Genomic DNA, 25371 nt, shown 5'->3' with positions numbered 1-25371 from the left:
CCTTGCTGATTAATGGTCCTTCCGGGAGTGCATCAGCTGCCCCGGCGCCCCCCCCCCCCCCCCAATCGCGCCCCGCTCCCGACAAAGGCGCGGGATTAATAATTAGAATGATTTTCGACAAGTTTTAAATGCTTGCCGAACCTCCTTTCAAAACCGCGGAAAAAAGCTATAAATCAAAGCTCCGACTCAGCCGCGGAGCTTTAGAGTTGTGTTTACTATTTTTTAAAAGGAAAGTTCACGAGGGAGCTTTTATTTCCCGTTGGCTCTGGTGTTTACGCTCACTGTGTCTCCCTCACGTGGAATATGATTATATATGATATTTTATATTTTCTCGTCCCGCCTGTCAGTCACGCGGGGCTTTTAAGGTGATTTCCGGGTTAGGTGAAATAGTTCCCGATTGGCCCACCGCGTCGGGCCTCTGAGAAAAGTTGCGTTTCCATGAGATATTTCGGTCGAACGAATCGAGTTTAGCAGCGAGGAGAGTACCTACACTGAAAAAAATTTTTGGTAGACTACAGCGCGAAGGAATGGTAAATTCTACCAATCTTTTTTTCCAGTGTATGTAAGAAGTGTACGGACATGTCGGTAATTTTGAGGTCAGATAATGGAGCTCCTAGGGCCCGAGAGGACAGCCAATCTATGAGTTCAAATTATCCTGAGTAATATTCAATATTAAAATAATTACGACCAGCCGTTGGGAAAGCAAGTATTTGCCTTACTTTTTGCATAGATTTACTCATTTTTGCAGACGTCATTTTGACATTCTTGGCTATTTTGGCTTGATACTGGAATCTGAAGATTGACAGTGACATTCTTCGTTTTCAAAAGTTGGCCGCTCTATTGGGCCTCAGGAGCTCTATATTTCGACATGTCCGGACTCTCCCTGTATAGGTACTCTGGCAGGGAGGAGCGAAGTTTGTTTTTGAAAACCGGTAGGTTTCCCAGTTGTACGGCGGTCGCGGCCGGCCAGCGCGGAACGCGAATCGGCGCCTACAAACCTAAAGGGATACTTCGAACATTGCGCCATGCGTGAAGTATCCCTTTAGGTTTGTAGGCGCCTATGCGCGTTTTATTCATTATTTATAACTCTACTGTAGGTTTTCGGGTAAAAAATTGTAATTTCAGTAAACGGCTGAAGCTTTTTTTCTTTATTGCCCACCATGATAGTCAACCTTTCTGAAAAAATAATTTTTCGTTTTTCTTTGAAAAAACTTCTCATAACTTGGTGCCCCCTTCCTGACTGGAAATAACCAATTCGCCGACTCTTCGAATCGGCACCATATCGCAAGCAATTAAAGGTGCAATTGTGGGCAACGGAGCGCCTTTGAGATCTTAGAAACACAACAAACGCTACACCAATACAAATTCGTTCCGACAGGCAAATTGCCTATACTGCACCTACCATAGTAAACACCCTCTACCCGCGATCCACGGATAACGCAATCGAGCACATTCTGCAAGGGAAATCTTGAGATCTGATAATTAGAGTATAGAATGAGTCGAAAAGGGTGTCTGCTAAAACAGGCTAGCCAAAAATCAATACTTTTACAGTGCTTTTTCAGTACATTCCAAAGAAATTCAGTGCCTCCTCAACACAAAAATTCAGTATTTTTTCAGTGCCTCCATTTGACGAAATTCTAAAAATTTTAAATTCTCCCTCGAATTATGAAAAAATGACGTAGCCACAAAATTTTATCGGTGGCTTGAAGATTAACTGGCACAATTGCGATCTTGCAGCGAAACACTACTCTAAGAACAAAAGCGCAGGGGATTACATACTTTCCAGGCTTTATTAAGAACATGCGTGGTAAATAGAAAAAAATTCCGGACCTTCTTGTGGGATTTTTGCACTTTTTCAGTACTTCCGGACCGCCCTTAAAAAATCAGTATACACTGTCTACGGATTTTCCGGAAATTCCGGACTCGTAGACACCCTGTTCGAACGGAAAAAGAGGAGGTATGACTAGAGTCCCTTTATACTGAGAGTCAAGACAACACCCCTCATGGAGTCACAAACTGGAATAAAGATTACACAAATTGAACGTTTTTCGTAATCTTGATCGGCCATTCTCAAATTCCTTTCTCCGTTCCCTCTCTCATTCCGTTTGTTCCTTGCCGAACCGTGATTCCTGGTCCATTCCAGATTATAATCTTTGCAATCGATGAAAATGTAATCTTTATTCCGTTGTGACACTGTGAAGGCCTAAAATACGGGAACCAATCAGAAATGGATTCACATTGTCTTGACTCTCAGTATAAAGGGACTCTACCCTGTTCGAACGAAAAGAGAGGAGGTATGACTAACCTGTATGCGTTCGTTGATGCGCTTTGAGGTGGGAGCTCTTGGTGTATATTTTCTTGCAGTCGATATAGTCGCACCTGTGGACCTTCTTCTTGGAGTCGGTCTCCCTGGACGCCCGCGTCCTGGTCGAGCCGGTCGTCCCGGTGGCCGTCGTGGTGGAGTTGAGGGAAGACGCCAGCGTCGCCCCGTTAGTCCTTTGGCCGGCATGCCCCCCGGGAGTCCCGGCACCTCCTCGCCCGTTCGTCCTTGCAGCCCCCGCACCTTTGTGCCCGTTCCTCAGCGCCGCCGTGCGCCCGGTCCCGGCGCGCCCGCCCGTCCTCGACGTCCGCGACCCAGAACGACCCTTCGTCGTGCCCAACCCCAACCCCAGGCCCCCGGAGGCCGCCCCCGCGCCCGCGCTCGGCGTCTTGAGCGACGTCCCGTTGCCGGGCGGCGTCACCGAGGCCAGGGGTATCACAGGCGTCGTCACGGTGATCGGGCCGTGGGTCACAGAAATCAGTCGCGTCACCCCCGACACGTCCCGCGCGGTGAAGCGCACGATGGCCCCCTTCGTGGCCATCTTGAAGAGGCTCCCGACGTCGGCCGCCGACAGCGTCGTCAGCGTGCTGAAGGCGTTCAGGCCGTTGAGCGAGAGGCCGTTGCCCACGTTGTTCACGGCGCTCATGTTGACGCACTTCTTCGACTCCGGACTCGACGGCGGCGTCAACGTCGGCAGCGAGTCCCCTTCGCCCTTGGGTATGAAACTGAATCGGAGCGGGTTCTGCATCGCCGCCGTGTACATCTCCTCCAGCTCTTCGTCGTCGTCGTCCAGGAGCTCTTTCTTCACCTGGACGTCGCACTCCAGGTCCGACTCCCAGCACGGCGTGCACTCGTTCAGGTCCACGCTCTCCAGGAGCTTCTCCGGGATGACCAGGTCGTCCAGGTTCAGGGGGTCCACTCGGTCCGGCTTGGGCCATTCCGACTCCATGTCTGAATCCGGGAGGGAGCAGAACAAGGGGTGTTCGCTGTCGCTCCCGTCGCTTTTGAAGTCGCTCTCCGAGTTGGATTCGACGAGGAGTTCGCATTCCGGTTCCATCAGCGGCGACGCTGGAGACGAAGGGATCAACGGGCTGGACAGGGAATCCAGGTCTGATAGAGATCGCTTTGGTGACCGCGGTGCCCGAGGTTCCTCTTTTAGCCACTTCTCCATCTCGTAACACGTCTGAAACAAAAATCAGACCGTCCTCTTTTAGATTGTCATGTGATTCTGTGTGAAATTCTAAAAGTTAGAATCAGATATCTAGAGAAAGAATTTAAATATGCCTTAACGTAGAATGGACCTCTTGCATGTGTCAGGAATTTGTGATTAAAGCACTGATTCCAATGATAAATTTCGCAAGACACACGATGGTGGAACTGATTTTCTCTGAAATCAGCTCCAAAGCTCAAAAAAGCTCTAAAAATTAAGTCCGTAATGGAGTGGATATACCACGCTACCCTGAGAGCCCACCTCTACATCGATACAAACTCTCTGTGCAAAAATAGGGGGCAAATACATTTTCAGGGTTGTTACTTTGTTTGGGGACTCCAAAACTGAAAACACGGGAACCCTACTAAGTATTTGCTCCCTATAGACGCTATTAGTGGCGACGTCATCATAGGGATTCTCCATTATATCGAATTGGATCCAAACAATAACATTGGCATAACCTCTTTCAATGCTACCAGTGCGAAAAATCGATATATATCGCTTTTCTGTGACGTTGCACTAATAGCGTCTATATCTTTGCACAGAGACTTTGTCTTGGTATAAAGGTGGGACTCTCAGAGTATCGGGGGACATGCCCTCCGATACATACTCAACTTTGAAAGCTTTTTTAGAGCTTTGACGTTGATTTCAAAGAAAACCAGTTGCACCATCGTGTTTCTCGCGAAATTGTGGATAGAAATCAGTGCTTAAATCGCAAATTCCTGACACACGCAAGAGCTCCATTGAGTGTGTGCAAACAGTTACCACTGCATACACATTTTCCGTTTGCTCCTGTGCGTTATTTAGCAGGTTGCAGAAAGGGGTAGATGACTGCACACTGACGCCGGGGAAACAGGAAAATACACACTAACACCCTCGACTTCAACGAGCTTGTATTCGTGCCGCGGGAGCCGGTGACGGATAACGCTCGTGCGAGCGAATCAGTGAAGCCCCGACTCCCTAGACAGAGTGCGACGCGATACGAGAGTGCTGCCGTGCTAAGGAAAAACGCCGTATGAACATTCGAGAGTTGCCAAATTTACTTCGATGAAATGTTTATTTTTGAGGAAAGTTGTGAATATTTTTCCTTTAAATTTTCAGAATCATTTGGTGTCATTGCGAACAAAATTATCTGAAAAATTGGGAGGAAAATATCCATAAGTTTACCAGAAAATTCGCGTTTTATGAAAGGAAATTTGGCAACGCCTGAAGATTCATACGGATTTTTCCTTAGCACGGCAGAGTAGCCGCGCGAAGCTGACCGCACGACCGGCTGCAATGATTGGACAACATTTAACATCAAGGCATTAATTTTCGGCTCATTTTTAAAACAACGTAAGTGTCATTAGTTTCTCTATGCAGATCGCCGTTTTTATGATGAGCCAGAAATACTATAGTTCACTGTTGGAGAATAAAGGCCAATTGTCAACATGCATGTTGTCACAGAAGTGACGATTCGCGTTTGTGAAAACGGACAAGATTAAAAAGCTTGCACCCGGTTGCGAGAGTAAACCACTCGAGGGGTGGCGAACTTAAAGAAAAAATCATTTGATTTTGACAAAGAAAAACGATACGATTTAAAAATCGTTGGCGAAAAGGGGGATTTCCTTTGACTCTATTTTTTGCATTTTTTGGCTCCGAAATTACGAACTATCGCCAAAATTACGTCATTGACGTCACCTGTTACAAAATTTGACCCAAATCACGGGGATCCTTTGATTTATGTTTGTTGCCAATTTTGGATAAAAAAAATCGATCCCGCTTTCAAATAGACGTCTGGAAACCGATTCAATTTCTCCGACTTCTCGGGCGAAAAACTCGATGACTGAAGCCGATTTTTTCAAGTAAATCGATCTCGAAGTATCGGAAACATTTTCGGTAAAAATTCGATTCGTTTTCGAAGCCGGATATTAAAAATCGATTTTTTTTCGAAATTGTGTAAACAAATTTAAAAACCTGAGTTCGGCGACTCCAACACAAATACTGCTAAAACTGAACTCAAAATGGAACTCAGATTTCATAGAATCTAGGCCTAGTGTGCCACAAAAACGTGAAAAATGTCGACTTTTTTCAGTAATTCGATTTCGGCTCGAAAAATCGATTCCAATTTCAAATCGACCTCGAAAAATCGATCCGATACAATCGTTTTTTGCGCCAAAAAATCGAATAAAAAGCGCCATCCCTTCATCCGGCGCGTCCGGATTCGCGTCGCGCGCCGCCGGTGGAACCGGGCCTCAACGGAGAACAATTTTATCCTCAAGATCGGGATCACGGCACGAGAGCCGAGGAGAGGAAAGTTTTAAAATTAAATTAAAAGTTGGCGAAGCCCCGAATGTATTGGATAGAGCGGGAAAGGGATCGCGGATCGCGACGCAAGGGTGGCGGCGGCGACGGGGGGGGAGGGGGGGCTGTGCTTATCAATACAGGTCTCATTCTGTAACGATATTCATGCATTATGCATAAACGCTTTCTTCATAGAGCAGGAGACGAAGACGAAATGCCGGCACAGAGTCTGCTGAGCTGATGAGAATCAAATCTGTGTTGATGGATCTGCGACGCCGCGCCGCGCCCCCGCCCCGCCCCGTCGGGGGACAACAATCGCGCCCGTTTTCGCAGAGAACAACGTAAGAGCATCGGAATGTTGCCAAATTTAGTCGACCAATAAAATGTAACGTAACCAAGCTATACAGCTTCAGTTAGAGTCCCTATACAGGGATATGAAGCGAAAATGTAGACGTAAGGCCAAGCTGACAGCTTAAGTGCAAGTCCGTATACAGGGATAGAAAACAATGGATCTAACCAGCTTAAACTTCAGAAGTCTTATCAGCGAAGCTAAATCAAGACCAAGCTTTACAGTTGAGCGAGTCCCTATACAGGGATAGTGCGGATGTGTCAAAGTCGAACTATTGAGCTATTATAGGGCCAAAAGAACAGCCAATCTTTGAGAACGGAAAAGTTACTGCCAATCTTCAGATTTCAATATCAAACCAATATAGCCAAGAATGTTCATAAATGAGCGTTCTCCCACAAAAATGACTAAATTTATGCAAAAACTAATATCCAGGGGCGTTGAGCACCGCGCCAAGTATAAACGTGGTAAAAGCCATTCGGCTATGCTAAATTTCCTTCGACAAATCACCAACTTTCAGGGAATTTGGAGGATTCTGTTTTCAGCTCTCCAAGTTGGATTTAGTTCTTAATTGGATCTAAAAAGTCTGAGAGTTCCAAGGAAAAATATTCATAACTTCCTTCATAAATAAATATATTTTGAGAAGAATAATGGCAACAATCGAATGTTCGCACGGCGTTTTTACTCAGCACGGCAGTTGAGCGCCCCCCCCCCCCCTCCCACGTGGCAATCGCACTCCCTCAGCGTTCGGGAGAAAGGGGGGAGGGGTGGCGGCTCACGGGGCAAGATGTCACAAAATTAAATAGGATTGCTGTTAAAAGCTCCGACGAGGGCAAATCAAACATTCAACCCCCCCCCCCCCTCCGCGGCAGCCGAACCAGCGCCGCCCCCGGAATTCTCCCAATTAGAAGTCACGTATCGGCTTCGAATCAACCCCCGGTCTCGGAGCCGAGATATCCGCTGTTGAAATGATATTCTTCGGAATCCTGGCGAGCGTACCCCGATTCAAAGCCCTCCCCCTCCCCCCCCCCCCCCGCCAGGGTTTATTCTTCACCGTGATTTCAGGTTGTCTTGTGAATTGTCGCATGGTCTTTAGCTCGGCGCCTGTCGTGATTAACTCCAGGTGGATCCTAAGTTTTTAGCTCCGCATACCGCCGTCACTCCGATGTGATGCAGATTTTAGGCGTTACGAGTTTGCTGGATTCCGTCAGCTCGCAGATTGACGGCCTATGATCAGTGACGTGGCGTGAAGGATCGATTATAGATATTTCCTCATTTGTAGCTATGGTAAAGAATCGATGATTAAGGTGGTCGCTGCGAACACCCTGTTTATCGATCCTTTTCCATAGGTTTAAATGGCTAACAATCGATGTATCGCAAAGCACGCCACGCCACTGCTCTGATCGTAGGAGTCCTGATGAGAGTCATACGAGAGCACATTGTACAGCGCAGAAAGGAGACGAAAGAAAAAGGAAAAGAGAAAACAGGGGAAAAGAAGGAAAGGGAAAGGATAGAAAAAGATGGAGAAAAGATGTCATATTGAGAAAGAGAACGAGAAGATGAAAAAAATTGAGCTAAGGAGAGGAAGGAGAACTAAGAGAAGTAGGAGCGAAGGAAATAGAGAAGATGCCATATTCAGAAGAAGTAAAAGATGAAAAAAGGAGGCTAAGAAGGAAGAAAAAGTAGGAGAAAGGAAAAAAGTTAGAAGAATTACATTTTCTTCGTGTTTGTCTTGCTCGTCCTCTACATCTACCATTTCTGTTCTTACCCCTCTTCAACACCCTTATCCTCCTCCCTCTTTTTCTTCCTTTCCATCATTCTCCTCCTGCTTCTTCCTTCTCCTTTTCTGTATCCTCGTCTTATTTTTGCTCTTTTTTCTTGTTTTCGTCATCCTTTTTCTTTTTCCTTTCCTTTACATTCTTCTCAATTTTTCTCTTTTTCTTCATTTTCTACTTTCTTCCCTCTATTTTCTTCTTTCTTTTTCTTCTTCTTCTTCTTCTCCTTCCTCATTCTCCTCCTTCCTCCTCTTCATATTACAGGAGGTATACGATCGATGAGACTGAGCGAAACATGTGGCGAAGAGTGCCCACGGTTACTCGCGGCAATCAAGAGGTCACGCAGAAAATTATTCGAGGCAGGATGAAGCGCGGTTCATTTAACGGAACGAAGGGGGAAAAAAGTCCAGGAAAAAAAAGGAAAGAAGAAAAACGAAAATAAGTTAAACGTGCGGGAAAGGCGGGAGCTGTTCCGATCGGTAATTGCGTGTGGGAGGGGAGAGGGGGGAAGAGGGTGGTGGGTATTTGGCGCGTGCTCCAGCCACTAGTTTAATTTGCGCCATCGGTCGGCGCGGGAAGCACTAATCATTCCCAACTTAATTTCTGTTTCGGGCTGATTTTAAGCATCACCGTGAGATAAATGAAGTCGGTAATCTCATAAGAAACTATTAAAGTTGCCTCGGTGATTTATGGACTTTGAATCTCCCGTGCCCCCCCCCCCCCCCCCCCGTTCGGGGTTCCCATCGCGAGCTCCGCCGCTCCGCGCAGCGGTAGCCACGGCGACGAATGAAAAAGGCCAACCAGAATCCGTTCATAAATCAAAAAATAAGAGAAAAAAAGGAGAAAACGAAGAACCCATTTCACGTTTCTACGAGGCTTTGTCTGTCGGCTTTGCCAAATTTAGTGTTGCGACTCACGCGTACCACCGTGCTAGGAGAAAACATCTTATGGACGTCCAAAGGTTGCCAAATTTCTCTCGATAAAATTTCTTATCGGAAAACAGTTATAAGAGGTGTCGGCGGAATTTAATGAAACATTGTATAGATTGGGAGAGTCGAGAAGAACGATTTTTTAAGACTTCGCCAGAAAATCCCGGAAATTTTAAATATCAGGAGGAAGGAACGTCCACATGTTTTTACGGCGTTTCTCAATAAGGCAGAAGTAAAGTGCATGGAGTAAAATTTTTTATAGTCTCACCGTTTCGCATTGGTGCCATAGTCCATTGCGTAAGCCGCAACCAATGAATGAATAGCATATGGTTTTGGTCGGTTTACCTGACAATTTGTAATGCGAACAAGTTCTTCTGGGTGTTTTGACCAAAGAAAAAGCAACTAAAAGTAACCATAAACAGGGAAACTTTTAAGTGTGAATCTACCTAGAGGTTTTTGGCTTAAATTCAGTCATTTTGACGCTGAGTTTGGGCTTTTGCTGCGATAATGCCTATTACAAGATTCACTGCACACATACTGCCCTGCTAAGGAAGAACGCCGTATGAACATTCGAGAGTTGCCAAATTTCCTTCGATAAAATGTTTATTTATGAGGAACGTTATGAAGATTCTTCATTGAAATTTTCAGGAACTTTAGGTGAGATTGGGAACAAAATCATCTGAAAAATTGGAAGGAAAATATTCACAAGTTCACAGGAAATTCGTGTTATATCGAAGGAAATTTGGCAACGCCTGAGGGTTCATACGGCGTTTTTCCTTAGCACGGCAGAACACGTCAGCATAGCTTTTTCTTCAAAACTTTCAGTATCGATAAGCATAGGCGGTTCTAGACCTTCATGCTTGGGGATGCCCAGAGGTGGAAAATGGCGAGATCTCCCCTCCTCCCATCATCCCTTGCCCATATTCATTGAATACTGGACACTTGCAGATTTCAAAAATTCATAAAATAAAAATATTGCCAATTTTTTGCGCTTCATCATACGATTTTTTCTCGACGTTTTTACTTGCCCAAAAGCCTATTGCACGGTTCCGGTAACCGTACTTTTGCTGGGGGTGCCCGGCACCCACTGGCACCCCCGTAGAACCGCCTATGTCGATAAGTCCCACTCCATCCGATCAAGCTCATTTCTCCCCCCAATCTACGTACACACGATGTAAAAGCGCGAGGGTTCTGGGAATCCCCTGCCAGCGTCGTAAGGGAGGGGGGGGGGGCGCTTCACGGGCAAAGCGATTCGCACCGCGACATGGCACGAGCGTAGCGCAAGCGAGCAAGAAAATCGAATGGTTAATAAGTTTGATAAAAGCAGGGACAAAACGACCCCCTAAATTTATCCAAACTACTTATTCAAAGCAGTAACTACGTGACGTGGCTTCATCGCAAACAATAAAATTGACGTTAAACACAATGAGCAGCGACCCGTGAGCCGCGGGGAACGGGGGGGGGGAGATGAGTCGTCGGGCAGAGATGGGGTGGGGGGGGATAGAAGGGTTCCCGGGGTGGGGGCGGGGGGGGTAAGGGGTTGAAACTCGAGGAGCTTAAATGCTCCGGGGGATTCCGCGCTACTGCTGCTGAGCTGGTTTTGTCCCGTGTTGCCGCGTGAATACGAGCTCGAAGACATGCTGGATTATTCAAACTATGACGTCACGGGTAAAATTGAATACGTTTGTTGCAGTGGCGTGGCGTGCTTTGCGATACATCGGTTGATCTGTCATTTAAACCTATGGAAAATGATCGATAAACAGGGTGTTCGCAGCGAACACCTTAATAATCGATTTCTTTACCACAGCTTCAAGTGACGAGGATCGATAGTCAATCATTCAAGCCTCGCATCACTGGTTTGTTGATGCCGTCGTGCAGACAGTAAATGGATGGTGAAAGTAACAAAAAACAACAAAAAAAAAAAACATGCAGACACACACATCGTCGTTTTTCCAGCAAAGGACGTAACTGCATTCCAAGGCTGCAAAATGGATTCAAAAAAATCAATTTAATACAAGAATCCAACCTGGCAATTTCTGTCTAAAATTCTGCTGGTTGTTGTAAGTAATCAGGAGAAAAATCACTGACAGTTTCAGTTGAAAATGTTCATCAGTATCAAAGGAAAATGCAATTTACGGGGAAGAATTTTGCAGCATTGGAATGTAATTCTTCGTGAGGGAAACGACGACATGTGACCAGCCTCGAGAAATGAAATCTTTTCAACAAAAACTCAACTCCAGCTTTTGATTACAGAGGATGGCTGAATTTTTCACGAGAATATGGGCATAAACAAAGCTTAATAAGCAGTGGAGTGGCGTGCTTTGCAATGTATCGATTGATCTGCTATTTAAACTTACGGAAGAGAATCGATAAAAGGGTGTTCACAATTTTTTTTTGCTCCTCGGAATCTAAGTCTCGTCGCCGGTCCCTGTTGAAAAGGTGGGTACACGAAAGCCCCTCGAGCTCTGAGGGCTGTCAGCAGAGAACGTATTTTCGAACTCCTCAATCTGAATGCCCAAGCCGGGTCAAACTGACTCGAGGCTTGCTGAAAGGATGTTCCCCCGAGATGTACGGGGACGGTACACATAAGTTTTACACGTGGGTCTATAAAGATATTGTGGAAAAAGAATCGGACATTGAACTGAAAAACGAGAGAAATCGAGTGTCAAAGAATTTTTTTTTTGACCCCTAGAAATTCCAAGCCGGATGAAACTGAAGCAACTATCTCTTCTGGAGGAGTCATGAGGCCGTTACATATACGAGCTTCAGATATGGGTCGATCTATACAATAAGAATCAGGCATCAAATTTAAAAAAAATGAGAAAATCGATTTTCAACCCAACAGAAGATTCGAGAGACGAAATCAAGCCTCGTTTTTTAACTTTTCTTCCGAATATGAGTGACACCTCATTGGCACCATCGGCAGCTTAAAGCGGAGCATTGCGAGTTCACGTCTCGCGCCATCACGCCTTCAGTTTTGCAGACGCAACACAGACATTCATCAAGTACGAATAGTTGTATCTCTGCGCCGTCATTAACGCGCAGCCTTTTTTCTTGCTCTTCAAAGCGTTCAGCCGATAGGAAGCGCTTTTTGATTTCAACCTGCCTCTTAACTTCTACTTTACTAGTGGCGATGCGTTGACGTTCAAACGGCGCACCAGTTGTCAAAACAGCAACTTACTACGTTCAATATTAACGACCATATCACACTTTAAAAAATTCTGTTAATGACGTCATCCATCGCGGTAGCGACATCATTGGTTTCTTCCATCTTGCTTTCATCCGAGTTTCACGTTGAGAAACCAGTGCATCACTGACCAATAAAAGCGAGGTGGAAGAAGCGGGTGTCCCTACCGCGGTGGATGAAGTCATAAACCGAATTTTCCAAAGCGCGATATCTCGGTAAATATTGAAGGTAGAGAGCTGCTGTTGGGACAGATCGTTTCATTTTTGGCTAATCTACTACAAGAACCGAGCATGACAACACGATTTTGAGACCAGCGCAACTGACCCATTCCGACACACGCAATTAATTTCGCTTGACGACTGAATAATGTTCAAAATTAACATAAATCAAAATTTAAGCAGTACTGATCGCTCAGAAGGCTACTTTCGGTCGGAGGGCCTTCTTGCGCCTACTTCCTCGATTGCGATTCTATTCCAGCATCCCCCGTTCCTCTCGACAGGATCCGATAGTACCTACCGCCCCTGAGAGAGACTTGCAACCGAGCGCTTTTCCCCGGCTTCAGCCCCCCCCCCCCTCCAACGCGGGAGGTGGGAGTGGCGGCTATTGTTCCACTCCGAGTGGCCCACCGGTATTCGCGCGCAGTCAATTATCTCGGGAACTGTCTATCATATCGGCGGGAGTAACACCTCGCAAAATGGGGCGCCCCTTCAGCCCTCGACGAGGAGCGCGGGGCGCCCGATTTACGATAATATCCGAGCCCGCTCCCGATTTAAAACCATCGCCCCCCCTCTCTCCCCCCACACCCACACGACGGGCCGGGGCCGTAAACGGCGAGAGATAAGGCTTATTTGCTTTATGCAAGCGCCGAGGGCTCCGAGGGCCACGGAGTTCGGGAGGGGGTGGGGGGAGGGGTGCCGAAACCGCGGAAATATACAAAAGGCGTGCTCCATCGGAAGGATCTTTGATAAATGTCTGGCTATACACTTGCTTCCTGCACGGTTGCTACATCGATGCCGTCGCTCGTCGCTCATTAATTGGAGTACATTTTGTGATTGGGAACTACTGTTTCTGGCTCAATTTAGAAACAACGTATGTACCATTGGTTTCGCTACGCACATAAGTGTTTTTACAGATATGTCAGAAATTATAGTTCCGAATTGCGAGATCTAGTCCAATATTGGACTATATTTTCTGATTGGGAACTACAATTTCAGGCTCAATATCGGTTCATTTGAATCAACGTGCAACCTATTAGATTCCCTGGACGCATGAGTGTTTTTATGTAGGAACCAGAAAAATAGATTCTGCTATAATTATCTGCTACATTATGCTGTGCGAAGCTTTTCGTTTCGCAGGATCATAATCGGACACAAAACCAATGTATTCTAATTTTTCAGTGTTTTGGGTTTGTGTCTGTTTATGATCCTGCGGATCGAAGACCTTGGCACTGCATAATGTAGCAGATAAATTGAAAGAAAATAGAACGATAGGTATAAAGGCTATTTATACTTATTCGTGCACTTTAGGGTCGGTGCGAAGCTACCTAAAAACTTACAGAACTCGGGTATTTTCTTAATTTCAAAACTTTCGATTTAAAAAAAACACCACTGCGAGGTAACAATGATTGATATTTTTTCTAAAACCGGGTAAGGTGACACAATAAGTGACCCCGTCCTGAAGGCCAGTAATTTTCAAACGGGAACCGGAGGAAGGAATGATAATGATAATGAAACGAACCAAGGAAAGAGAGAAACGTCTTCAAATAAAACCTTATAAAAAGCCGGGCTCCGAGAGCAGCAAGCGGGAACTGGAGCTGGAACCGTTGCAAAGGGGCATCGGAAGAGGGACGTTTTCCCCCTGCATCTAATTTAAACGATAATTAATTAGATTTTCAGGAGGGAGGTCATTTTCCTGTCGCGACTACTGTTCTTTTGTTTCAATTTTTATGGCGCGCGATTGTACTCTTTTTCCTTTTTGACGCCTCCCAGCCTTGGGCTCTGCTTTTCTCACTCTCTGCTTTTTTCCTTTCCTCCGCCTCCTCTCCTTCCATCATTTTCCTCGCGTTGGCGTAAATTATCGTCCTTTCACTTTCTTTAGTCTCTCAATTGAATTTTGTCGCTCGGCTCTTGTCTTCCTCTAATTAGATAGACATGTGAAAGGATGAAAGTGCGCTGTATGACAATAATTGAACGTATTTATGCTAAAAGGAACTATGTGCACAGGGTTTGCGTGTAACATAGCTCCTTTTAGCATAAGTACGTCCGATTCGTGGCTCCGCTCATGAAAGAACGTAACTAAATTTCGATGTTGCCAAACTTCCACTTGCAAACTGAATTTCTTTCAGGAGATTCTTGGGCATTTCTACCTGGAAATCTTACTGATTTTCCTTCTGATCTCATGCAAAAATCAGAAAAATTTTACACACAAATTTCCCAGGTGCACTCTTAAAAAAAATTAAATTGCTCGCGTCAATTCTGCAACCTACAAATGGAGTTCATTCGCGCGGCAAACGACGAATTTTACCAAGAAATCAAGTGTTCAGAGCTAATATTATTATTTCGTTAATTTTTCCACCACGTCCTTTTTATCCACTTCCCTCTTCCCCCACTCTTTTTCCTTTTCCTTCGTTTTTCCACTAGGTGCATATTTTTTTTAGTAAGCACTGAAAAAAAAGTTACGGGCTAACTATACTATAAGCTCAGAGACCTCCTAAACTTGCATAACTGGAAACGCTTAGTTCCAGCATTCTACTGGGTCGATTTTCATGATGTTTGCGGTTGTCGATAGGCCATTGTGCCTAGATGAGTCCGCTATATTTAAATTTTGAAAATATGACCCAGGTTTTTAAATTACGTGGTAAAGTTGCGAATTCTCCCATCTAAACAATGTGACCTATTATTTTTTGTTACAGTTCGTTTGAGCGTTCTACTGGGCTTATTGCCATGATACTTGCGGTCTTTGACAAGTAATTGTCCCTGGAGGAGCCCGCTGTAATCAGATTTTGGAAATTTGGATTTTGTAATCAGATTTCGGCGGCGCGCTATGATCCAAAACTTAAGAATAGGAAGGTATAAGTCCGCTAATGACTGAAAGATCACAAAAGTTTCGCAACTGATGTTTCTTGAGTCGCTAACTTTGAATTTGATGTTAAATTGCTTACATTCTAACACCCTGACCTATTAATTGTGGGCAAGTTAATGGCACGCTGCGGCGCGTTGCGGAGTGCTGCCAGCTCGGAACGCGCACTGACGCCTACAAACCTAAAGGGATACTTCAAGCATTGCGCAATGCGCGGACTGACGCCTTCAAACCTAAGGGGATACCTCAAGCATTGCGCAATGCGTGAAGTATCCCCTTAGGTTTGTAGGCGTCAGTCCGCGGCTCTCCTGACAGGCGGTTGGGGAACGATTTCTTGCGGGGAGAGCTCCCTGGAGAAGAGATTCGTAGCTGAAACGTCACTGCAAAATGGCGGAAAGTTCAAATTTAGCGGAAAATTGATCAAAGCTGGAAATATTGAATCTTGCCACGCCACAAAAAAAAGACGTGAATTTTTCACAATTCAACGTTGACTCGGTGCGAGTCTGATCGCTCTGTAAAGGTCATTATTACTTGAAAACTTTTGATTTTCCTTCCGTGTTTGCAGACAAATTATCCATACTAAAAGCTCCAAGACCTCCTAAATTTGCATATCAGGTAACGCTTAGTTCCAGCGTTCTACTGGGCCGATTTTCATGATTTTTGCTGTTATCGATAGGGAAATACTAGTTTTATTGCAATCAATTTTTCAACACAAACCAAAAAAGTATTGTAATTTTCGGGCCCAATAAAAATCACATCTCCCTGTGAATAACCGGCTTTTCCAGCATCTGCAATAAAAGCAAGGAGGAAAACAGAATTTAATTTCGGAACATGGATTAATTTTGGAAAACGGCGATGCTTTCTGTCCGGCGGCGGTACAGGCAGGGCCTAGGAGGAGGTTTAAACCTCCACCTCATCCACGCTATGAAAGAACGCCATGCGAACATCACAATATCGCCAAATTTCTCCCGATTAAAATACGATTTCTCGGGAAAGCCATGAATTTTTCTCTTCAAAATTTTTGTAACCGCAACATTTCGGTGCGAATGAAATGCTCAGAAAAACCCGGCGAAAAATCTGCCGTGCAACGCAAAAACACCGTAAACGCCATTTTAATTTTTTTAGAAACAATTTGTCATAGCAGAAAAACTTGTGTACTTTGGGACTATTTTTTTACAGAATTATTTTGCAAGTACTGTCAAGAACTTAACCTGAAAAATTTGAGGTGCATAGGTAAAATAGTTCTTACTTTATAAAGTGTCAAGTCCCAAAAAACGCGGGAAAATCTTGATGGATTTACGGCATTCTTGCTTGGCACGGCAGAAATAGGCGGGATTTTCCGTGTTTTATCGGAGGAGATTTGGCGAGGTCGGGAGGCTCATAGGAGGTTTTAGCTGAGGACGAGAGACCTCGTAATGAGGGTATCAGTTTACACGGCTACCGTTGAGAGCCGATCGGCCGATGCATTTATCATCCGCTCATGATGAGCTCTGAGCGGTGAGCGGCGAAGATTCGCAGCCCTCTCATTTATCAGTCTAGCCGGCTCATTTACCTGAGTAAAAAGTGGCGGGAGACTCACCTGCTCCGCGCCGGGAGCTTCGCGCCCCGACGCACAGTGGACCGAGTCACTTAGAAAGGCCGGACATGAAATTTTTGACTAAAACTGCGAATTTTGATGTTTAACTACGTCACATTTTAAATTTTGAGGGCTGCTTCTAGTGGACAATTTCACGAGTAAACCAATGGAGCCACTTTTTAGAATCTCCAAATTATGTTATAAACGGATTTAAGTTTCCAAATTTTTGTCCGACCTTTCGCACTGACTCGATCCACTGTGCGACGAACGACAGGGCAGGGGGGAAGTCGCCCTCCGGGATACAGCCAGCGCGCTGTTTCAAAGCCGCTCCAGAACGGACAGATTTCGGGTCCTATTGGACTTATCTCTGCCAAACTTTGTGCCCAGAAGAACGCGCACAGTTTCACTGTGCCAAGGAAAATTTCTATACTCGCAAAATTTTATACCCCCACCAATTATCAAAAAAATACGATAACGCTGACAACACAGCTTGAAAAAAGGGCGGGATTTTCGATTTTTTGCACGTGTTTTTTGCAGTCTCCGGCTCGGATATGCTACGTAACGCTGGGCATGACCACCCTTCCCCTTGTAACAAACCGTAACTCTGGTTAAAACCACCCCTCCCCCAAGTACGTCACACTAAAAGAAAAGTATAGTAAAATATGCTTACTGTAGTCTGCTTGATTTTTTACACAATGATACTATTTAGTGCAAATAACCAGAACCATAGTAGTAATGACTAGAACCTGGTGATCCTTACCATAACATGGTAATTACCATAGAGTCTGGTGTTCATTACTTTACTCGAATCACTGTGTCAGAGTATGGTGATTTTACCACATTTTTTTTTTTTTTTAACAGCGTACGTAATACTCGAACGGCCTCTAAGGTTCGCGGTTAAAAATTAACGTGCGTATAAATGAGAAAAAAAAAAACTGAGAAGTGTCCCGAACTGTATGTAACAATTTTTTCAAAGCCAGAAAGTTCCGAAAATTAATTATTAGAGTCATAAATAATTTTATACGCCTCAGTTTTGTACTGGTACTCATCAGAGTTAAACAAATTTATTTCTGACTCTAATTATAATTTTTGGAACTTCTCAGCTTCAAAATGGTGTGGACCCAGCACCATTTCTCCACCTAGTTGAAAATTAACGTTCATTCCAAGGAAATGTGGCAACGCCGCGGATGGGAAATGATCCGAGCAAAAAGCTTACCCGAAAGAGACCGAGGGGGGGGAGTGGGGAGGAGAGGAGGGGGGCCGGGGCCGGGGGCAAGCGATCGGCTCGTCGGGGCTCGTCTCCTCCCGTCTCGGGGTCCGGGAAAATGATTTATAATCCGCGCTTTTGAGGAGCCCATTTCGACACTTGCATTGTTTAAACACGTGTTTCCGATTCAACATATGCGCCGCTGATGAGTCGCTTGTCGGCCCGCCGCTCCGAGGTGATGACGCCTCCGCCACGCTAGGCGAAAACACCGTAAGACCCATCGGACGTTGCCCAATTTCCCCTGATAAAATACGAATTTTCCGGAAGGTCCCCTCGGGACATTCCAGAAAATTTCAACCGCGATTCCATCCAGCACACTGGAAAAAAAACACATTGGATCTAGAGTCCAGACTCTTAAAAACATTGACAAGAAAAAATACTCTTGATTCAATCACATTTAGGCTTAAATCAAGAACCAAGCCTCTTAATTTGAGCGGATTTCCTTTTGATTTCAGCTTAAATCTGATTGAATCAAGAGTCCTTTTTCTTGTCAATGTTTTCAAGAGTCTGGATTCTAGATCCGATGTGTTTTTTTTTCCACTGCATAACCTGAATAAGTGGCAGTTGCGCCGGTCACCTAATCGTGTTTAGATTCTTGATTCTTGTAGGTTGGCTAAAAATAATAAGATCCGTCCAAACGGCAACTTTCTATGTTCAATATTGACCGAGATATCGCGCTTTGGAAAATTCGGTTTATGACGTCATCCATCGCGGTAGACACCATTGGTTTCTTCCACTTTGCTCTCATCAATCTCAGTGATGCACTGGTCACTCAACGTTAAACTCGGATGAAAGCAAGATGGAAGAAGCCGATGGTGTCTACCGCGATGGATGACGTCATAACCCGAAATTTTCAAAGCGGAGTTTTTTGTGTTAATATTGAACGTAGAGAGTTGCTGTTTGGACGGATGTTATTATTTTTATCTGATCTAAGCCCTGTGTCCACTTGTCAAAATGGAAGCTCAAAATGAATCGATTAATACGATCTGTTCGCGATTGTTGAACAAAATAGAATCGTGCCGGTCTATTTTGAGTTGCAACACTCATCAATCGCACCCAGTCCCAACTTAGAGCCACTTATCGTTGAAATCGATTCATTTTGAGCTTCCATTTTGACGCATTTTGACGAGTGGAGACAGCGCTCTACAAGAATCTAGTATCAAAGTGCGATTCTCTGACCGGCGCAACTGACCCATTGCGAGGAGAAATATACACGTAATTTTCCTCGAAGAAAAACTATTTGATCCGCGGAAATTTGGCAACGTTCGAATGATGATACGGCGTTTTTCCTCGGCGCGGGAGTGCTGGTGCCGCCGTTTTTCCCGACGACGGCATCCTCCGGCGGATAATTAATGAAATATGATGGTTTTCCGCGAGGGATGTAAATGCGTCTTAACGGAACTTTGGGCGCGAGGAACCCCCCTTCCCCCTTTACAGAACTACGGGGGCTCTGTACGTGAGCTCGGCACGGTTCAAGGTGCTTCGGGCAGAACGTGAGGGTTTTATCAGCGACAAACAGTTGCCGACCCCCCTCCCCCCCTCCGGAGCTGGCAGATCGCACAACTCCTCGCGTGCGGATGTGCGCGATTTTCGGGTTTCGGCGGAGATCTGACGAGGCCGCTAAATAGGCGGTCGACCGATGCCAGAAGTGCGACGGTTCTGTAGAGATGTCTTCATCGGAGCCACGAGGGGAAGTTCCATGTTGCCAAAGCCAGGATTCTTCGTCGAAGATGTAGTTGGATTTTTTTTAGAGTTTTGGACCCCAAAAAATCCTTAGGTCACAAAAGCCTTACAAGGCCGGAGGAGGAGGGAGGGTTAAAAATGCTGAAATTGAGCGTTACGTAATTTATAAACGTTCTCTCAACCGAAAAATTTCAAAATATTGACCTTTTTCAATATTAAAACACGTACACTTCCCAACGTTGTATTACCAAAACAAGCCTGGAGTTCAAGCTACGATTTTCACGGACAGATTATCTCTCATAGGGTATCGTTTAGGCCACACTTGAAGGAGATTCCCAAGTTCACGAAAAAAGGGCCGAAAAGGCACTTTTTTTAGTGGATCTTTGCTGCTGGGATCTTTTCAATTTTTGAATCTAGAGGCAAGCTTAACACCAGGGATTCCACTTTTAGATGGGACATTGGCGGTACGAAAATGAATACTATCGGCAAACCCCAAGAGAATTATAGTTAATTATCATTTTTTCTAAGTCTATAAGGAGCTCCTTTCAACCAAACAGACTCGCTGCATACTCCCTTATGTCTTTCCTTGTTCTAATATTTTGTCCACCATTTCAATATAAGCCCGCCGGAGGTGCTTATGACAAACTGAATTTAGTCGTAAGTACCTGAAAGGACGAGAAATACGGCCCGCATGATCCTTATATCTTACACTCGACAATCACAGGGAGAATTTATGATCTGCTCTGCGCCCGTCCGCAGCGCGATGCGCATGACTCGCCTCTCCTTATTCCACTTCATCTGTGTTTGAAGTTCGCTAATTACTTCAAGCGACCGTGTGTAATTTTAAAAGTCGACAATTTACAAAAAAAAAAAAAATACACGACACCACGAATTTCTCCTCAGGGAGCCTCTCCCGCAAGAGATGTCCCACACCCGCCGGGAGAGCGCGGTAGCAGAAAGCGCGAAAGCGGACTGACGCCTACAAAACCTAAGGGGTCACTTACGCATTGCCAATGCTTGAAGTATCCCTCTTAGGTTGTGTAGGCGTCGTCGCGCATTGCGCAATGCTTGGAAGATTCCCTTTAGGTTTGTAGGGTCAGTGGCGTTTCGACGCTGGCAAGCACTTCCGCCGGCAGAGGTGCCATAAACTTGCCACAATTTAATGGGTCACGTTGTTAAAAAGTACGCAATTTGACATCAAATCAAAATTAGCGACTCATGGAACATCAGTTAGAAACTTTCGTTGATCTTTCAGACATTAGCGGACTTTATACCTTCTATTGCTAAGTTTTGGATCACAGCTGCCGCGACATCTGATTTTATAACAAAATCCAAATTTTCCAAAATCTGGCTTACAGCGGGCTCATCTAGGGACAAAATACTTGTCGAAGACCGCATAAGCCAGTAGAACGCTATGGGTCAACAGACTCTCATTCACATACCCATGTCTTCCTTGTCTATTATTTTGTCCACCAATTTCAATAATAAGCCGCAGAGGTGCTAGGACAGACTTAAAATGCAGTCGTAAGTACCTGGAAGGACCGAGAAAATTCGGCCCCAGCATCAATCCTTTCCTGCAGCTCGCGGTAGGACGGAATTTAGGCTGCGGATTTGCGGCTCGGTGGAAACTTAGCTGATAACGGAGGGTGCCTGGGCTCAAGCGACAGCGACGCATGACATACTGCTCGAGACAGAGCATGGGCGATACGGTGTGTGTATGACGCGGCGGCAGCCGAGTGGTGTACTGCCGTGCTTAGGAAAAACGCCGTATGAGCCTTCAGGCGTTGCCAAATTTCCTTGGACAAATCACTTATTTTCAGGAAAGTTTATGAATATTTTCCTTCCAATTTATCAGATAATTTTGTTTACAGCATGAGCTAAAGTGCCTTGAAATTTCAAGGGAAAACATTCAGAACTTTCCGCAAAAATGAATATTTTATCGGAAAGAATTTGGCTGCTCTCGAATGTTCATACGGCGTTCTTCCTTAGGACGGGCAGGCGCCCCTCAAGTATGGGAGACGAGGGCCGAGGGGAAGGGTTAAAGAGCGACGGAAGTTTTCGAGTAATTGCAACAAGCAACCCGCACGGCACTGGTGTTCGGCAGTGATAACGCGTTGATTAAGCGGGAACCGCTTCGGCGCACAGTAGATCGAGTCAATTAGAGAAGTCGGACATGAAATTGTTGACGAAAACTTGCAAATTTTGATGTTCATTTCGTGACATTATCGATTTTAAGGGGTGCTCCTAAAAGGAAACTTCACGAGGAAACAAATGGAACCACTTTCAGAACCTCAAAGTTGTGTATAAACGGAGTTATGAGCGTTCCAAATTTTGTCCGACCTCTCCTATTGATTCGATCCACCGTGCGGCGCCACAGTTTCAACAAACTCCGGTGTTAAATATCTGAATACAGGACGTTTTCAGTCACTCGAGAGTCAAAACTTCCTGCCCGCGCCGCGCCGTCTTCGAATCCTCCCTAATGGACGTATTTATGCTAAAAGGAACCATATGCATAGGGTTTGCGAGTAGCTTAGTTCCTTTCAACATAAATGCATCCGGCTGGGTCTGTTGCGCGCGGGAGATACACACAACTGGGAAACTTTTTATGGACGGAATCTTCCGAATGAGCACATCTGAAATGTCTGAACGCATCCTTAATGCATAATTTGCGCACTTAGGAACACAACTTTGGTTGGAATAACCATATTAGTGGTGTTCCATCAGAGCTCTTAATAGTACGTATTTTGGTTGCGGAGTTTTACAAGTTTCCTTTTCTTATTTTATTTTTTCACGATAAAATTGGTCGAGTCTTTAGCGCAAAGTTCATAGAGAATGCTGCTGAAAGAACCAGGAAAATCAAACGAAATTTTCGGCAAAAAGTATAGCTAAGCAATCTGTGACGGGATACTTCCAATGGTGCAACGGTTATAAGTGATTTGGTACCTTCACTATTGATAGGCCAAAAAAAAAAATAAATAAATAAATAAATAAAATATACTCTGCCACGCGAAGGAAGAACGCCGCGTAGGCCTGCAGACGTTGCTTAGTTTCCTTGGGTAAAATATAAACTGTCAGCAAAATCAGTGAATATTTTTCTTCGATTTTTTAAATAATTTTCTCCGCAATTAGATCTAAATTATTTGAACATCTTAAGAGTAAATATTCAAAACTCTCCACAAAAATAAACAATTTATTAGAGGATATGTGGCAACTCTCGAATGTTCATACGGCGTCTTTCCTTCAAATTGGACTATTTAAGAACTACGATTTCAAGTCCAACCGTAAAAACACACACGTGAATAGGGAAACTAATGGTACATACGTCGTTTCTAAGCTGAGCCAGATATTGCAGTTCCGTATTGCAAAATGCAGCCGAATTGAAGGATGGATTAGTTACAGCCGGCTCTTTTTTAACTAATATTCGTAATTTCCCGTGCGAAGGAACGTAACCCCATTCCGACGTTGCAAAATTGAGTCTAACAATTCCTTTTTTACAAGAATATACCTGTGCCAAAATTGTTCTGAATTTTTGATGAGATCAGATAAAATTAAGTGGAATTTTCTGTTGGAAAATGCCCTGCATTTCATAGTGGAAATTGCGATTAGCAGGGAGAAATTTGGCAACATTGAAATGTACTTGTGTCCTTTCATGGGGGAAACGAAATATTGACCCATTTTGAATCGTGTGACAAAAAATGGACATATTTATGCGACATGGAACTATGCAAGTGGAAAGATGGGGTGTGCTCGTTAGTGCTCGGGCCATAAGAATGAATGGGACTTTAAAAGCGCCAGTGACGTCAGCGGTGAGGACCGGGCCCGACACGAGCGACGACGACTAGTTCATCAGTCTTTAACTCATGAGCCCTGTCCACAACGCTCTTGTCACATGTCCACGGCTCACGAGTTAGCGCTCAGTTCCTAATGTTTAATGTCAAATCCCGCTTTTCCGTTTTCTCCAAAGGAACCATATCCACTTTTACATTGTTTCTTATGCAGCTCCCACGGGCACACCCCATCTTTCCATTTGCACGTAGTTTCTCTTAGCAAAAATACGTCCAAATAATTCTTATCCTCGTACAAAAGACCGAAAAAATGGGGGTGATCAGAGGTCACGAAAGTCCCATTACACTATCCCAATCGTTCGTCCTCGCAGGAAAAAATTCCCACGACCAGAAGAGGCATTTTAATAGCAAAAGCAATCGAGCAAAAATCATTGCAATCTGCAATGCACGTACGACTGAAATAAGGGCGGCGGGGGGGGGGGGATAATGGATTACTGTTATTATGTTAATATTAGTCTGCTTAGACAAAAGGGGCAAGATTACGGGAGGGAGGAAATGGGTAGCGGAAGCTTGGAGAAATTTTCCGCGCCCGATGCCCGTTGAAAACGGGGTGCTGTTGGGGGGGAGGGGTGGAGTAGTGGCAGCTTGTCGTGGATGATCGGCAGGCGGTAGGCGGAGGGGGTGGCAGCAATTATACTTTGGTAATGGTTGCCATCTTAAACGAGGGTAGCTTTTAATATCTGCATGGCAGGTTGCAGTCAGGCTGGGAGCCTTGCTGCCATCCGGGACGGCGCCAATACTTTTTATAACCCCCGGAAAACTTTCAGCCAACCACGACGAAACGAAGGGCAACACAATGAAAGGAACTCCTAACTTCAATGAAAGGAACTCCTAACTTCAAACTTGGCGTTCACACCATTTTTCCTGACTGTCCTGGATAGATGGATATAAGCACACTGAAAAAAAAAAATATGGTAGATTATACCTCTCTGTGACAGTCGTCCGAGTATGGAAATAAATACCAGACTCTATGGTAGCATTGACCGTACTATAGTAGGTATCACCAGAGTTCTGGTGAATACTACTATAATTCTGGTTATTTTCACTAAATAGAATTAAGGTGTAAAAAATTAAGTAGGGTTATTGTAGTAGATACTTCCAAATTTCTTTTAGTGCGGGCTAAAAATCCCCTCCAAGCTATCAGAATGATTCGAAAGCCTGGAACCTACCTTTCCGTTTAACTTTTGAGCCTTGCGACCTTGTACTTTTTAAATTTAAAATTTTGGGTGTATTCTCCCTACAAAAAATTAAGAAGCAATTTTTTTTAAAAGGTCGTTCATAGATGAATGTACCCGAAATGTCAGATCTCTGAGCGCAAGCACCCAAAGGTCAACGGGCGGTCCAGACATTTGGATCACACTGTATACAACTACTTCACTGGAAAAAAACACATTGGATCTAGAGTCCAGACTCTTGAAACATTGACAAGAAAAAATACTCTTGATTCAATCGGATTTTTGCTTGAATCAAAACGAAATCCGCTAAAATTAAGAGGCTTGGTTCTTGATTTAAGCTAGATTCTGATTGAATCGAGAGTACTTTTTCTTGTCGATGTTTTTAAGAGTCTGGACTCTAGATCCAAGCTACTTTTTTTACCAGTGTACTTAAAGTCTGAGTGACAAAAAATCCTTCCATTTGTGGTTCTGCATCACCCAAGCTCAAAAGAGAGAAAAAAAACTTCACCAGTGCAGGAGAGATGAGCACATAAACATTCCGTAATCTGTATTGGAAGCCTATCCTCGATCAGCGTTAACGTATGCAAATATAAAATTGAGGACAATCGCGAGGGCCGATTTCGCTTAGCGCCGGAAAACTGCACCGCGTTATTGTTCACCGGGATAAACTCACCGGGGGAGGAAAGTGGGGGGAGGG

The 25371-nt window shown here is 44.7% G+C and overlaps 1 protein-coding gene across 1 annotated transcript in view; it reads right to left on the bottom strand.

Annotated features, from left to right (window-relative positions):
- LOC109031828 (uncharacterized) overlaps positions 1 to 25371 on the bottom strand; it is a 558162-nt gene that overhangs the window by 94184 nt on the left and 438607 nt on the right. Inside the window, exon 2 of the mRNA XM_019043607.2 lies at positions 2306 to 3503. Within this exon, the coding sequence (XP_018899152.2) occupies positions 2306 to 3503 (1198 nt within the window). The remainder of the gene's footprint in view (positions 1 to 2305; positions 3504 to 25371) is intronic.

This window comes from Bemisia tabaci, chromosome 2 (assembly GCF_918797505.1).
Source record: "Bemisia tabaci chromosome 2, PGI_BMITA_v3".
In the NCBI taxonomy this organism is placed as follows: Eukaryota; Metazoa; Arthropoda; class Insecta; order Hemiptera; family Aleyrodidae; genus Bemisia; species Bemisia tabaci.
Note: the sequence above shows the minus strand (reverse complement) of the source record. Positions and strands in the feature narration are given on the sequence as shown.